Below are 15,851 nucleotides of genomic sequence, written 5' to 3'. Positions count from 1 at the left end.
GAGCGTCGCTGCACAGCTATTTTCAGGTCTCTCCAGAGATGTTCGATCGGGTTAAAGTCCAGGCTCTGGCTGGGCCACTCAAGGACATACAGAGACTTGTCCCGAAGCCTCTCCTGCATTGTCTTGGCTGTGTGCTGAGGGAAGTTGTCCTGTTGGAAGGTGAACCTTCGCCCCAGTCTGAGGTCCTGAGTCCTCTGGAGCAAGTTTTCGTCAAGGATCACTTTGCTCTGTTCATCTTTACCTTAATCCTGACTAGTCTCCCAGTCCCTGCCACTGAAAAATATCCCCATAGCATGATACTGCCATCACGTCTCACTGTAGGGATGGTGCCAGATTTCCTCCAGACGTGACGCTTGGCATTCAGGCCAAAGAGTTCAATCTTGGTTTCATCAGACCAGAGAATCTTGTTTCTCATGGTCTGAGAGTCTTTAGGTGACTTTTGGCAAACTCCAAGCGGGCTGTCATGTGCCTTTTACTGAGGAGTGTCTTCGGTCTGGCCACTCTACCATAAAGGCCTGATTGGTGGAGTGCTGCAGAGATGTTTGTCCTTCTGGAAGGCTCTCCCATCTACACAGAGGAACTCTAGAGCTCTGTCAGAGTGACCATCGGGTTCTTAGTCACCTCCCTGACCAAGGCCCTTCTCCCCCGATTGCTCAGCTTGGCCAGGTGGCCAGCTCAGTTTGACTATGTTGCCCCTCATCAATCTGGCAGTCAGGGAGATAGACAGAGAAGGCTAGACAGCAAAACATAGGCTATTTAGTCAGCAGGCTGAATAACTTCTGTACTCCTTCTCTTTGTTCCCTTCTTTATCCAAGCTAGAAGATTTCTGCAAAACAAGATACTCAAGAATTTAAAATGGCAGTTGAGAGGTGTAATGTTAGAATGAGTGTTGAGCGGGAGCAGGTTAAGCAAAATGTATAGTATTGTCATATTTTTACCTTTATTTAACTAGGTAAGTCAGTTAAGAACAAATTCTTATTTTCAATGACAGCCTAGGAACAGTGGGTTAACTGTCTGTTCAGGGGCAGAACGACAGATTTGTACCTTGTCAGCTCGGGGATTTGAACTTGCAACCTTACTAGTCCAACACTCTAACCTCTAGGCTACCCTGCCGCCCCATATATACAAAATACAACGACCTCTGATGAATCAAGATCTTACATGCTGGTAGCCTAGATAAAATGTTATGTAAGTGAATGTGCACTTTTCAGTTGGGTGGACTGCAAACTACAGAAAACACTGGCATAGCCTGTAGTAAAAGTAAAAGCATTTATAGCATCAGAGATTCTCTAAATTAGGGACCACCTCTGATACCTACAGGACTGCAGAGATGTCACAAATTTGTGCTTTAAATGACCTTGTAAATTTGATGACTTGGGAGTTGAAATATCACATTTCTTTGATTTTTAAAAATTGGTATTTCATCAACTGCCAAATAAACACCTCAAATGGCCTTACTCCTGAAATTTTTTAATCTGGCCGGATAAGCTGATGTGTACTCGGGCCTGAGTACCATTAACCGGAGCTCAGAGTAATATGATTCTGCTGGATTTGGGAATAGCTTGCATGAAGCCACCCACCCCCGGGTCTCAAACAGAATAGGTCCGAGCCCAGTGTGTTGACTGGGTACAGTTTGCCAAGTGTGCTGAGCTCATACATACCCTGCTGAAAACTAACACGTATGTTTAGAATTGTAATGGATCTAGAGTCTTATGTGCAATGGGTGCATGGCCCACAAACACTATGCACGTTTATATAAATTGCTTTCTATTACTGGAGTAGCATTTAGATAACTGGGCCAGAGTTGCATCAGATTTCAACCAAAAACAAGATATCAACCAAAATGAGATGTCTTCTTCATGACGTCAAAAAGACGAGATTTTAATGGAGAAAGCTGACAAAAGAGCAATGCTCCCTTTATTTTGATCCTGTCAGTATCGACACGTTCCAACTACGCACCTTGCGACCACTCTCTCTGCGTGGTATTTTGGGAAGCGCATGTTACATATTAGGCAGTTGTAGGAAAGATGCATCATTAAAAAAACGTGGTAAACCTAAGTTCCATCTCTAAAGGGAAGCCAGGCTCTGACATAACCCTGTAGGCCAGGTGTGTCAAACTCATTCCATGGAGGGCTTAGTGTCTGCTGGTTTTTGGTTTCTCCTTTCAATTAAGACCTAGACAACCAGGTAGGGGAGTTTCTTACTAATTAGTGACCTTAATTAATCAATCAAGTACAAGGGAGGAGCGGAAACCCACAGACATTGGGCTCTCCGTGGAATGAGTTTGTAGACAATCCATGAAGTCAGCTTTGACAAACACACACACACCCCAGCACAAGGTTTCAAGATGAATAATATTGCTGTCAATGAGTGGTGAAAGGAAACAGGCATCACATTTCCATTGTATATTAAACAAAATTATGTTTTAGTACATTCCAGCAGTATTGGTTAGTAGTTTTGTCAATGCAGTAAAAGTGTGTGATACATGACTTTAGACTCAGACTCACTGTGGATATGTACAGTCTGAGACACTGTGGTTTGTAAATCAATATTCACTATCAGTGGAGATTTTAGCATGTAAATCTTGGTGGGGCAAACACATTTTTTGGTGGGGGGATGCAGGCCAGCAAAGCCCCTACACAACACAACACTAAACAATACATCCATTGCACGATAACGGTGACAAACGGTACCAACAAACTGTTAGCGACTACATAAAGCTGTCCCAATACCTTACCACTGCTACACCTTGCTATCAGCGGAGCCTTGTCTGGCAGTGAAACAGTTCATTGAGCCTCATTTACTGCCTTTTAAAAAACATAACTAATATGTCTGACTTGCTTAAACAGATGTGGTATCTACTGACAATTGAGATGTACAAACTATGGCATCAAGCGGATAAGAAGCAATCCGTAATTTTGATTTTTTTTACAACAACAATTACAACAACAAAAAGCTAGGACGTAGTCAATATAACTATTTGTTTAGCACTTTTGAAATGTACAGCGACAGAATTCTGAACATGAGCCGTTCTTACAGTATTCTCCCTGTACACCAAATCAGAACCGTAGGATAAAAAAAACTGGGCATATAACCAGACAATGAAAGCTCTTACAATATTCAATGATTACATTTCTCTAAAACAGGTTATAGGCTATATGTGCACCACCAAGTCAAAACAGGAGGCTAATTTAAGAGGGGAAATTGACCAAATAATTAGGGTGAGGCACACGGGCTACTAACGGCTTACTACACAACATACACTTAGTATTACTTTCTTAGCTACAGTATACATATCTCCTTGGCATATTACATCATTTATGCAGCAGCATACAAGACATTTTTGGACTCACCTTGTTGTGCTGTGCTCACTTGAACATGGTGGTGCAGCCATCCTTCGCGGGCAAATTTTGTCATCAAAGTCTGACTTTCTCTGGATTAGTGGGGCTTTCAAGACAACTGGGAACTCGGAAAAAAACAAGGTTGAATCATGATGACGTCAGTGATCTTCAGGTCATAGCTCTAGAAAGAGGCCCAAGTTCCCGACCTACAATTCCGAGTTCGAAGACCTTTCAAAATGTGTTTCCCCAGTCTTGAACTCACTGAAGTCAGATTTCGCTGTTCTGAGTTAACAGTTTTTTTGAGCGCGGCAGAAATCATGCTGGATTGACAGCATGTCCAATGTTTATCCTTTTAAGCTTGGAAAAGAGACCCTTAAACTCAGACTTGGGACCACACAGCCTCTCCACTGAATAGCAGGCTAATGATTGCTTTGCACTGCTTGAAGTTAGCCACTGATTCATTCTAAACCACTCATTGTGGAATTTGCGATTTCCAACTTGTGTAATGTTTATGTCCAATGAGCACCGATACAATTTATCTAGAATTTCTCTTGATATGACAAGGATTAAAAAGGATTTGCCAGTAGATTGTCAATTTGATTCACGATGACTGCTATCTATGATTTTGAAAGTATGATGTTGACCTGTCCAATTAAAGCTACTGTAGATATAACGTGATTTGATAACATTTTGTCTGTGGCCAATAGTCTTGAGCCTTTTTGGATGGGCCCTTCTAATGTAACTATGGCAGCACCCAAGGGGCTTAAATTTTTGAGCTCTCCTTGTAGATTTTGCGGCGACGTAGTGTCTCCATGAGTGACAGAACACTGAGCCAATCACAGCGCAACTTGAGAACATTACCAATCCCTACGCTCTGTATTTTTCACTGGCTGCCCCACCACAGAGAGCTAGACTGAAACACCTGCATTTCAGCTGCCTTATTCAAGAAAGGAAAAGAGAGACCATGTTTGTATGTGGTTTTATTAACTCAATGATTAGATACACTATTTATTTATTTTTTACATTGTTTGCAAACTGATGTGACACGTATCAATGACAAAATAACATGCAAAACAGGCAATCCCCCCCCCCCAAAAATGTGGGGCTCAAAACAGGTGGGGCTCTGCCACACCTGCCCTGAATGACCCTGTTCACTATTACTAACGTAAATCAGACTAAGAGGCATTCAAGGCCCCAAGATAATATATCAAATACATTGAAATTATAATAGTGTAATATCTCCCATAACCATATTTACACAAGTCCTCCTCTACTTAAAACACATTACTCATCCTACTCCTTCCAGGACAACAATCATTTTAAAAATAAGAAATAAACATGTTTTCTCAAAGAGCATCTTGCAAAGTGAATTCACAATCCATGTGTTCACATAGAGTACCAATGTATGAGTCATAATACCCATAAAATCTAGCGGTCAAATAAAAAAAATGGTTCCAATCGTTTTTCCAACATTCATTTTTCCCATATGGGATTTTAGACACAATTAAAATAAGGGCTGTGTTTCTTGTAGGCTTACCCTGTCGTGACTTTTTGATAACCATGTAAATCTCGCTAGTACAAAGTGACAAAATATTTGCAGTATTTCCCCCCCCCCCCCCAAAGGTAACAATCTCTGGATTAATTTATCTAATGTCAGGTAAATTTAGTAATTAATAAATTGACTACTTTTCTTTAAATGGACAATTCTGTGAACTGTCATGTGCAAGTTCTAAATTGACACAATAGCTGTTAGCAAAGGTGTCAGCTAGAGATGACTTGCAGGAGCTTGCAGGGATCTGTAATCTTGCATGATGTCTACTTTGATGCTAATTAGCATTTTTCAAATCTGAGAGTAAATAGAGACAAATATATTGATAAAAGTCACCTTGTCTGAGAGGGAGTTACATGGTTATCAAAACATCACGCCAGGGTAAGCCTACACAACCCTTATTTTAATTGTTTCTAAAATTCCCTATGGGGAAAATGAATGGTGGAAAAACAATTGGAACCATTTCTCTGATTGACCTCTAGGTTATATAGGTATTATGACACCACCACTGTCGAGCTCTATTAAATATGTAAGTAGGCTCCATGAGTAAAAAAACAACAACATTTGGTTCAGAACCCCAAAAATCAAACTTTTCCTAGTGGTTCATCCAAAGTGGTTCATCCATCTGTCCATTGCCTCCTCTTCAGCTCACACTTTGTACTTCACCTTTGCTTTCTCGTTCAGTATACAGATGTGCTGCACAGAGCAAAAACACATGGTAACAAGTGTGTGTGCGCACGCGCGTTTTAAAGAATACACCAATGACAGACTTGATTTAACAGATCTTATATTTAGGTACTTCACGAAGACTCAACAAGCTGAATCTTGGATAGAGAATATGACCAAATATCAGGATCATGTCTAACCCAGACAACTTACACTGAGATCTCTGAAGTACTCGTTGTAGTCCAGGGCATATCCCACCAGGAACCAATCAGGCACCTCAAACCCCATGTCTGGGAAATACAGAGAGACAGAAACACAAAACAGACACAAATCACTCTACAAATACATGCAAAAAAGCTATGTGCAACATGTATTAACATATTGATATGAGTCTCTAGTTCCTGGCATGCTGAATATCAAGAAATCTGTGTCATGAATTTATGGGATGTGTTTTAGTGTACATTTCTCCTTTACAGCTATATGCATTAGTATTACATAACAACATACATATATAAAGTATGTTGCTCTTTTCTCTCTCTAGAGGCTAGATGGTTGACTCATGTGGTCTGTGACTGGGGTTGACCCTTTAGCTGCCAGGGACATAGAGCAAGTCTAAGGCAAACAGCTTTCCCTGCAGCACCATCTTTAAAAGCTTAGCTAAGTCCGACTTAAAAGCATTGCATAATCACTAACCGTGTGTGTAGCATCCTTGTACTAGAGTACCATGTTCAATTACACATTTAAAGTAGATTTTCAGATAAGCATATTCATCTCATGTGGAAAATATAACTACATTATATGTGGTCATCCTGCCTAAGGCTGAGGCTCTTTCTAGTACATCAGTGGGCACGCACACAACCCCCAACAACTGCACCGTGGACATCGATTAAGGCAGCCCCCTGCATCTCTCTGATTCAGAGGGCTTGGGTTAAATGCGGAAGACACATTTTGGTTGAATGCATTCACTTGTACAACAGACTAGGTATCCCCTTTCACCAACACACACACAGCAAAACTCACAGTCCGGTCTATATCCTGAGCTCCTTGGTGTTCTCTTAACTAGAAGGCTGAAATGACAAAGCATACAACCAGAGAAATGAATAGGATCTCTAGGCAAACCATGCTGTTAATGGCATGGGATGTTCTCAATGACATGGTCTACACAGAAAAAAATACAATTCACCCAATGGCCTCTCAATAATATAGTGTACTACAATGCACTCAAGAACATTACCATCTACAACCTAAACTAGTCAAAATAGTCCCTTCGATAGCAGAGGGTTATCCCGTCCTGCCACAGATCAGTTAACAGTGCATAGATGAACTCTTAAGCTGTTCCAGTCACATAACATCTCTAAATCAGCGCTTAAGGGGAAGAGAGAGTATTAGGGTAGACAGAGAGTGCTGTCATTCACAGTGCTGTCTGGATTGGCAAAGTGACTGACATTCTGAGCTGCAACACTTCTGTCTAAATCTGGGCAACACAGTACTTGTAGAGAATGTTCAGTAGGCATGATATGGGAGGAAAGAGAGTACTGTGTGCTGTATACAATGGTTCTCACCTGACCACTTTGACCATCTTTGGATTGCATTCACTCAGCAGTGATAGCAGTGTCTCCATAGTCCTCCCAGTCTCCACAATGTCCTAAACCAATCAGCAGGACAGATACCGTTGGATAAGGGGTTTCAATTCAAGGCGTGCAAAGCAGTCCTACAACAATTCAAGGCGTGCAAAGCAGTCCTACAACAATTCAAGGCAAGCAATAAAATATTTATGTGGACAGCCATAGCGATGGTACACCCAAGAGTGAATGTGATTTGTGCCCTTGTCATATTGCTACAGTTGATGTGAGAGCTAGCATGCTCCACATTTATTTACAGCAGTTTTAACATTTAGAGAGATATAATATTCAGATGCAGTGCTAGAAAGACAATTTCCCTCTGTCTTACCTCAACTATCAAAACATTCTGCAAAGGAAATGAGGAAACAATTCAATACACAAATATACTGTTGATGAATATGTACATAATCAGAACATTTGAATAATATATATATATATATTTTTTAAATACGGAGCCTGTAAAAGGGTTACAATTTCACTCCTAAGATGTAAGATATTTGATCAGTGGTTATGGCAAGCAATCAAATCTCACCTTCCCCGTTAGAGTAGAGAGCTCATCCCCTCCAATAACTTTGACACTGTTTGTAGACTGGTCATTCTGGGGACAATACACACCAGTAAAACTACACCTCACCCAGGATGAGGGTGATGGTCTAAATCTATCATAAGGTGATCCAGTGGTGATGTAAATATACCTCATAACAGTGTTGGCAAATGGCAGTGTTATCTGCTCATGCATCAGTAGCAGAGCCGAGTCTAGTGGTAGATCCGATTGTGCTTTAGCCAACCCGTGTCGTGTTTGTTGGCATGTGAACAGATAACAAAGGAGTTGGCTGAACGCACAAACTGATCTAAGACCAGGCTAGACAACACCATTCTCCAGCAACAATACCCAGAATAAGCATGTAACCCAGCATTTACTGTACATAAAGATTGCCATCTACTGTATCTAACTGATTTGGAAGCTATTGAAGGAGGAAGATAAATGTGGAATGGTTCACTCACACAATAGCTCTTTAGTCTAATGAAATCCACAGTCAACGGGACAGACTTATCGCAGTTCTGATTTAGGGCCTTGATGTAGTCCAGCAGGTCGGCAAAGAATTTATAACCTCCTTTGAGAACACAAAGTGCTACTATATGGTGTCCCCCCATGTCCCGGACTATATCACGAGCCAGGCGCTCAGTCCTAGAGAGAGACAGAGGGGACAGAGAGAAAAGACATGGAGAGAGAGAAGGAGAGAGGAAGATACAATGGCACGTGACCTGTAATTTCTGTGCAGGCTCATCAATGTTCAGTTGGTTTGTGATCTGGTCAGTCAAAACAATAATGGTTTGTGGTTAGTCTGGCCAGGTGGACACCTGATGAAAAGTTGCTGCCTGGGTCAAACCAAATGTTCTGTTTGGAGTCCTACTACAGTATTCAGAACACGGTTTAACATGGCATTCTACAACCGGGTAGTCCGATTGCCCAGGTCTCATTCATAATTGTCTGCAATGCAAATTGATGGTGGCTGTTACATCACTGCTGGTCTGAATGCCTTACAGTGATTTGTCTAACAAATATGTTGGTGAGCTGTTTCACACAATATACCTTTGCAACCATGGGTCAATTTTAAAAAACAATGGAGGCACAGAGTGGTGAGAATGTTGAGTTCTGATTTACTCCACAAGGGCGAGTGAGAGTGAGAGAGACACTATTTCTGGTAACAACTCACTGTAACCTTGATAAGACGAGTTAAACCTATAATATTCTGCACTATGAGGCACAAGGTTATTAGCTATATATAGTTTTTATTTCTATTGTTATTTTTCTTTGAAATTCAGTTTGTTAGTTTCCCAACTTGATTTACGAGTGCTTTTGTATTCTGTTTTAGATAAAAACATTTATTTCATTTTTATATGATTTAGTTAAAAAGTTGTGTTAGTGTTGGGAACAGAAAGTAGCCTCCTATGTGTGGGAGGCTAGGAGCCATTTATGCATTGTAGGTTGTAATTCTGTTAGCTAGTGATAACAAAGAGGAAACAGGCGAAGCGAGAGGGTCGACGCCAACCCTAAATCTGTCTGCGTGAAAATCAGCATTAACTAGTGGAAGTGAGGAATTGATGTATAGAGGTCAATGAGAGTGTCGAGTTTGCTCGACAATTTTTTTATTAGTAATTTGCTACGTTAGGCTTATTTGATCGAATAGAAGTTTTGTAATGTTTAGGTTTTTACGAATGCACTGATAAGAGGACACACGTGGCATTTCCGCAACTTTGAAAATTAGACTATCGGAGTTGTGCCTGTTGTTCACACGAGTATCTGCCCCCTCATCGGCTAGAATGATCCCACCTGATCTTTCCTCCTCCCGTCTGCATTCCATCTTTTGTGGACCTGTATTTCCATTGTTTAGAGCAGTCACTCGACTAGCTTGTAAATATAATAGATCATCTTTGGTGATAGCTAGTAGTCTCAAATCCCAGACCTAGAGAAACAGCACTTGGCCTGGGGAAGATGTCGGATTCCCAGGGAGGGGCCTCTTCAGACAGACAAATCTGTCAACAAATATGCGGTTCCGTAGCCTGTAGCCAGACAAAACCTGGCTTGGAGGTAGATGATGCAAACTAGCCACTTGCAAAATGCACTCATTAAAATAACCTCCGCATTCTCCATCTCGCTAGCTAGTTACTACTTTGTGTCCGGCGGGGTTGTTTATGCAACAAGCGGATAAGGTGGTGACGTCACCGGATGTGATGGGCTTCCCTGTTCCGACTCCTCCGCTCTATCCCAGCAGACGCAGGTACTTGTACAGACTTGTTTGATGGAACATTGTGGAAGGCAACCCGTCTGTCTAGCGAGACCAGATGGCTAGTGATGCACAAGCTTGGCCTATTTGAAACATCACCATCTCCTGGCAGCATTTACCTGCCAGATTCAGAAGCTTGAATACCCTATTAGAAGAAAAAATTATTGAAAACCCCATTTGATTTTTGCCCAAAGATTAGAAGAGAAAAAACTAAAACTGAACACAATTTACGATGGTTTTTATTTTAGCTCGTTTTGGAGACAAAGTTTTAGTAGTTTTACAAACAGACTGCTTAATAATTTTATTTTGGTTTACTAAATAGTTTTTTCATGATTAGCTTTTGTTTACTATAACAACCTTGACGCAACATTGTGCCCTGGGGTTTGATGATGATGCTACAGTAGCCTACCCAGGTTCCAAGAGTGCCAGTCCAGTGATGATGGTTTGACTTACCTGTCCATGATCAGTCCATGAGGGATGATGACCCGGTCTAAATCCTCCTCATAGTGTTTGGGGACACAGAAGAGGTCCAACTCATACCCCTTCTCATCATCTGGTATCTGAAGGAGCAAAGCGATAAAACATTTAGTAAATCGTGACCTTGGGTTCTATAAGGTTCTATCTGTGCAATGCACAGTTCTGAGATTTTGAGCATCAAAGTTCTCCCATCCCAGACGTCGGAACTGTTTTGAAGTGAATTCTTCTTTCATAAGGGCCTCGCCTTAAAGGTACCTAAATTGCAGAGTATCAAAATCCTGAGACATTTGTAAATCCGTTTTTTTTAGGGGGGTGCAATCACAGATAGAACCTTATAGTTCTGAAATGTCAATCAGGGTTTAGTAATAAGGTTCTGACACTTCTGGATTAGACATTCAGTAAAGAAAAATATAGCTTTTTGAATAGATAAATTACAGAATAACTATTTGACCAAGATAGTCAGAACACATCAAATACATTAAGAAATATATTATGATCATCAGACGAATTACTGTCAACACTGAACAATGTGACAACATATATTTTAAGATTTCTGACATTGTTGCGGTTTGTTTGGGTGCCATTATTGCGGTCTAGACAAGTCTACAACACAGGTCAAATTCATGTTGCATGGCCCGGTCATTTTAAACCTTTCCATCCGTCCTAAAGAGAAGTCTCCACCCACCTAAGGCACCCGGCCAAGAAAAACCAACACCGCCATTCTTAGAGAGACATGGCAAAGACATTTTCTGATTGGTCCGACTGTATTTGTTCAGGCTTGTAATTGGATTGCAGATAGAACTTTAAACAGCCAATTTGAAATGGGTTTATGCAGAACATCCTTGTTTTCAATTTGTTTCACTTAAAATAAAAATCATATCAAAGACATATGAAGAACCATCTAAAGATAAATTGTGACAAACACATTTTCTTTTTCTTTTTACAAAAACGTTAAATATAACTTTATAGTTCCAAGGTCTTGAAATGTTAGCACAGAATGGCACAAGTCTTCATTGAGTTGACCATGTCTTCGCAAACTGAAACACATACGCACACACACGTCATCCTTGCAACATTTAAGCTTGCTTTCAACCACCTGTTTCTGGGTGAGCGAGATAGAGGGTGCGATCCGCTTTCAGGACTTCATACTAGGCCTGACAGGCTGCGTGAATTGTGAAATGTCAATTGACAAGGTAGCTAACACATGCCAGATATGTATTCACACCGGTCCTGTCCCGCAATCCTGATGTTATTATGAAACCACACTGACACAAATCAGAAACGTCCATTCTGCAGAATATCATTCTGTCGAGACAAGACGAGGAATCTGTCTGACTGACATTGCAAATAGAACATAGGGTACACTTTACCTGGTGATAGGTGGCCATGTTACCGCTCGTGCTGGTTCAAGTCTCACTAGGGTGATATTTGAGCCATGCCTGGATACATAGTGAAGAAAGAATGTTATTTAGTGTAATGGGTGGTGCATCAGTCGTATGTGCCTTGTCAGCCGACTACCTACTTTACCGTGGGCGAGGACATGCGATGCTCTCCCTCCCCCGGGATTTTAAACCATCACGTCACAATCCATTTTACCATAGCCAGCCTTTTACCGTCCAATAATCTGATTTACCGGACGCAACCTGCGTTTAATGCACTGGCTGCTGCACATTGTAGAATACCGCCGTATTTATTGCTGGTACAATAGTCGAATTAGCTGAAATCTGAAAATAATTGTAGCCTAGTGCATTTTTGTCATAAACCACCGTCCGTTATTTCGTATGTTATAATATAAATTCACACATCCAAATCTATGCCTATAGCTGCACCATGAAGGATTATCATACATTTGGGAGGCTTGCTGTCAGTGACATGCTGCGCAATGATGATCTGTATACAGCGCCTTCCATTACTATTTAGTTCATTGTCTGAAAGCTTGTCCTCAATTAACCCAGTAAAAGGTTCTATCAATAGTTCATCTACAATTAATCCAAATGGGAAAATACACTTCAAACCACTCTTTTCACTTGGCATAGCCTGTGTTTTGTTAGATACAGATTCATAATAGGCAGTCTATCACCAGCCTTGAATGTATGGCCATGTAGGATTAAAACCATAACGTATATTGGTAAACTTTGACTGACTGACAAATAATTTGTTATTTATGATGCAAGGTTCTTTGTAGATCAGTCGGCTGCAATGTAAAACAAGCCCTGTCTTCCACACAAATTCCTGGCAAGACTGCAGGGGAGGCAGCTTAACATCACAATTCTCCTCCCTGTGTTTCTATGACATTACATATTATACAGTACAAAACACATCCAAGGGACAAAAAAAATACATTTGCCAATTGGAAACATAAAATGATTTAATAGGACCCAACTTTAATGAGTGATACAGAAATGTAATGTTCCTTTTCACCATACAAAAGATAAGAGCTCCCAGGCAATTGTTTGTCTCTGTATGTACGTACATACATACATACATACATACATACATGCAAGACACAAACCACCAGGGTCGCATTCAGGAGGGGGGAATTTACTGAACGTTACCGATAGAAATAACAGAATAGAGCTGATGTGATTGCTCACATCAGAGAGGCATGTCGGTTCTACAATATGCATTTCTATCTGAGCGTTCCATAACGTTGTGCCCTACTGAACGCAGCCCAGAACAAACATTCTCATTGTAGAGAACATCCAATACACAACCATCCTCTCACCCTCAGCACTATAGCTATTATGCCAGTTATGACAAAGTCTCAAATGACACCATACAGAGCACTACTTTTAGCTAGACCTTATACGCAAACATGTAGTTCAGGCCAAAAGTAGTGCACTATCCAGGGGAATAGGGTGGTTTATAAGACACACCAAAATAGTGTGCACTTATTTTTTCTTCTTCTCATCTTTCTTGGATGAGGAGTCACCCTTCTCCTTCTCTTTCTCGTCCTTCTTCTCCTTGTCCTCTTTCTTCTCCTTCTTGCCCTCTTCCTTCTCCTGTCCCTCCTTGCGCTCTGCGTCACGGTTGGAGATCTTGTTGTTGATGAGGTTGTGGAGAGCCACCACTGAGCGGATAAGGGAAGCCAGGTAAACCACCAGCATCTGGTCATTGGTCTTTAGGTAGAAGGCCTTAGTGAACTCCTGCAGGGAGAAGTGGCAGGATTACGGCATTGTGAATTATGATTAACTAACCAGGGGATTTGATCAGCACAACAAGGAATCTGGTGGAAAATGCCAGGCTACCTGTTCAATGTAATGAAATAGTAGATCCTTCAAACCTGAATGTATTTTATTTGAGAATGAAAATGTATCAATGTGCACTCTTTCCCCAGAAAATAATAATAAATGGTAATCGATTACCATGCCTACCCCCCCTGCCCCTATCCCCCTTGCTCCCACACCCCATCATACCAGTAGGTTGACGTCGGGAAGCAGGTTGAAGACGTCCTGTAAATGGTAAACGATTTGGTGGTTGATGGGAAGCTTGCCTGCAGCCACTCTCTCCAGGTAAGACCTGATGTCCAGCAGCTTGGAGTTGAGTCCCTTCAGGCCATGTACCTGGTTGGTGATCTGCTGAGACAGAGTACCCACTGTTGTGTCCTTGATGTCTCTGTGGACACGAGAATATATCAAAGGAGAATAGAAAAGGATGTCGAATTCAGTGTGGCATTAAACTGGAAGTCAGAAGACTCCCTGAAATGCTTTATTGTATGTGTGAGTAAAAGAGAAAGAAAGATGGGTATGTGGAACGTGTGTGTGTGTGTGTGTGGTCCAGTTAAAAGATCATGCTTACCTGAGCAAATGCTCCACGCCCACCTCCTCTGCTTCCTCTGCTCCAATCTCACTGGTCACATGTTCAAACGTCTTGGAGGTCGGAGTGCCGTCCTGGAGAAGTAAAGTAACAAGAACTTGTGATCACTTGTATGCCTAGTCCAAAATCAGCCCAGAGACCTCGGGGTTGGCTGGTCCAGGGTTTGACTGATTTTGTCATTTAGGCTCATAAAAGTCTATGCTCCACTTACATCATGTATTTCCTCCACAGAAAAGTAGGCTTCTGTTGGCAGGCCCAGGTCCTTAGGCTTCACATCAATTATGACTAATACCTGAGAGGGAGAAAGTCCCATACAAAACACAGTCATTGTTAAATTCTCTGCTGCATTATCAATACAATTTCATCAGGAGATGGAACATATGTCTTACTGGTGTTTATTAATGTGGAATATTTACAGGGTTGAAATCACTTACTGAATTGGTGCAGTATTGCTTGATGAGTTCATTGATGGCAATGTCATTCTTATGTAGTTTAGGACCCGTGTGATACCAGCCCACTATCCTCTCTCTGGCTGGAAAGAAGAGAAGGGAAAGGTTTGAGAATCTTATAGGATGACTGTAGAAGTCGATGAGACTGAATGTATATAGTTAAAATGTACCAATGTATAGTGTGTTCTCACCATTGACTTTCTTGAACATGCTGTACATATTCTCCAAGTAGTCATGATCCAGGAACCACACTGAATCATCCTTGTCATCCTCATCAAATGGCACTGGAGAAAATCCAATCAATATTGCCTCCAACTACAGGCTTATGTAGCTAAACATTTTGTCATAATTACACTGCCGTCACAAATGTTATAAACTAGCCACATGACATAACAGGTTATTTTAGTAACGTTACAAGATTAAAGGAGAAAAACTCACCTGCAAAGCTGTTGGACACATCAAGGACTTTCTTATGCCAAGAGCCGAGGAGAACACCCACTACTCGCTTCTGGTTGCCTACTTTCCCTATTCTGTAAAAACATCATAACATTTACACAATCAATACCAAAGTATGTCTTGGAGGAAATCAAACATTTCCTCTAAGACTAAAGTCAAAATAACTACTTTTACCCCGGCACTAGCGAAGTTAGCTATCCTGATACATAAATGACGTTGTGCTCTACGAAACTGACTGATTGTTTTTCAATTATTCAGAAATCAGTTGTTACTTGCTAATACTAACAGGTAGTGAGTGGCCTATAAATACAATTGACTAGCCAAAATTAACTAGTTAGCTATGCTACTGTCATGGCTAACAAATACACAGCTTCATATGAGTTTCTGACTCAGCAGGGTTAGCTGGCCAGCTAGCCTAGCTAGGCCTGGCTGCAACATCATCTAGTACAAAAAGTGGCAAGTTAGCAAAGAGGTAACGAATTGATAGGATTTGGAAACATATTATTAATGACATACCTATTAAAATGATCGACCACGCTGAGCAACACCAGTGGATGGACAACCACATTTTCTACCGCTAAGTCCGGCATTTTGAAGTGTTTGAGGATGAAACCAAATTCTGTGATGCTAGCTGTCTAGCTAGGTAGCTACTTCCTGTCGAATGCCTAGCTACTTCCGTTTCTACG

The 15,851-nt window shown here is 41.1% G+C and overlaps 2 protein-coding genes across 5 annotated transcripts; both read right to left on the bottom strand.

Annotated features, from left to right (window-relative positions):
* Positions 1-4,308: 4,308 nt before the first annotated feature.
* LOC129866947 (hypoxanthine-guanine phosphoribosyltransferase-like) lies at positions 4,309-12,275 on the bottom strand. Of its 4 annotated transcripts, none has more exons than XM_055940003.1 (10): positions 11,967-12,275; positions 11,815-11,883; positions 10,421-10,527; positions 8,184-8,367; positions 7,711-7,776; positions 7,507-7,524; positions 7,119-7,201; positions 6,577-6,623; positions 5,770-5,846; positions 4,309-5,586 (listed from the first exon to the last, which is right to left on the bottom strand). In XM_055940003.1, exons 2-10 carry the CDS (start codon positions 11,830-11,832, stop codon positions 5,539-5,541), a joined length of 648 nt encoding a protein of 215 aa, XP_055795978.1. In that variant the 5' UTR covers positions 11,833-11,883; positions 11,967-12,275; the 3' UTR covers positions 4,309-5,538. The 4 variants fall into 4 exon arrangements, with proteins under 4 accessions (XP_055795978.1, XP_055795977.1, XP_055795976.1 ...); XM_055940002.1 differs by having other exon boundaries at positions 11,972-12,275; XM_055940001.1 differs by lacking the exon at positions 11,967-12,275 and having other exon boundaries at positions 11,815-11,965.
* Positions 12,276-12,794: 519 nt separating this feature from the next.
* Positions 12,795-15,837, bottom strand: LOC129866946 (26S proteasome non-ATPase regulatory subunit 7-like). Its single transcript, XM_055940000.1, has 8 exons — positions 15,682-15,837; positions 15,148-15,239; positions 14,901-14,993; positions 14,695-14,792; positions 14,472-14,552; positions 14,243-14,334; positions 13,861-14,059; positions 12,795-13,590 (listed from the first exon to the last, which is right to left on the bottom strand). The coding sequence occupies exons 1-8, from the start codon at positions 15,753-15,755 to the stop codon at positions 13,336-13,338; spliced, it is 984 nt and encodes a 327-aa protein (XP_055795975.1). The 5' UTR covers positions 15,756-15,837; the 3' UTR covers positions 12,795-13,335.
* Between the last annotated feature and the right edge of the window lie 14 nt (positions 15,838-15,851).

Source organism: Salvelinus fontinalis, chromosome 12 (genome assembly GCF_029448725.1).
Source record: "Salvelinus fontinalis isolate EN_2023a chromosome 12, ASM2944872v1, whole genome shotgun sequence".
NCBI lineage: Eukaryota > Metazoa > Chordata > Actinopteri > Salmoniformes > Salmonidae > Salvelinus > Salvelinus fontinalis.
The sequence above is the reverse complement of the archived record's forward strand: the minus strand, read 5'-3'. Positions and strand labels throughout refer to the sequence as shown.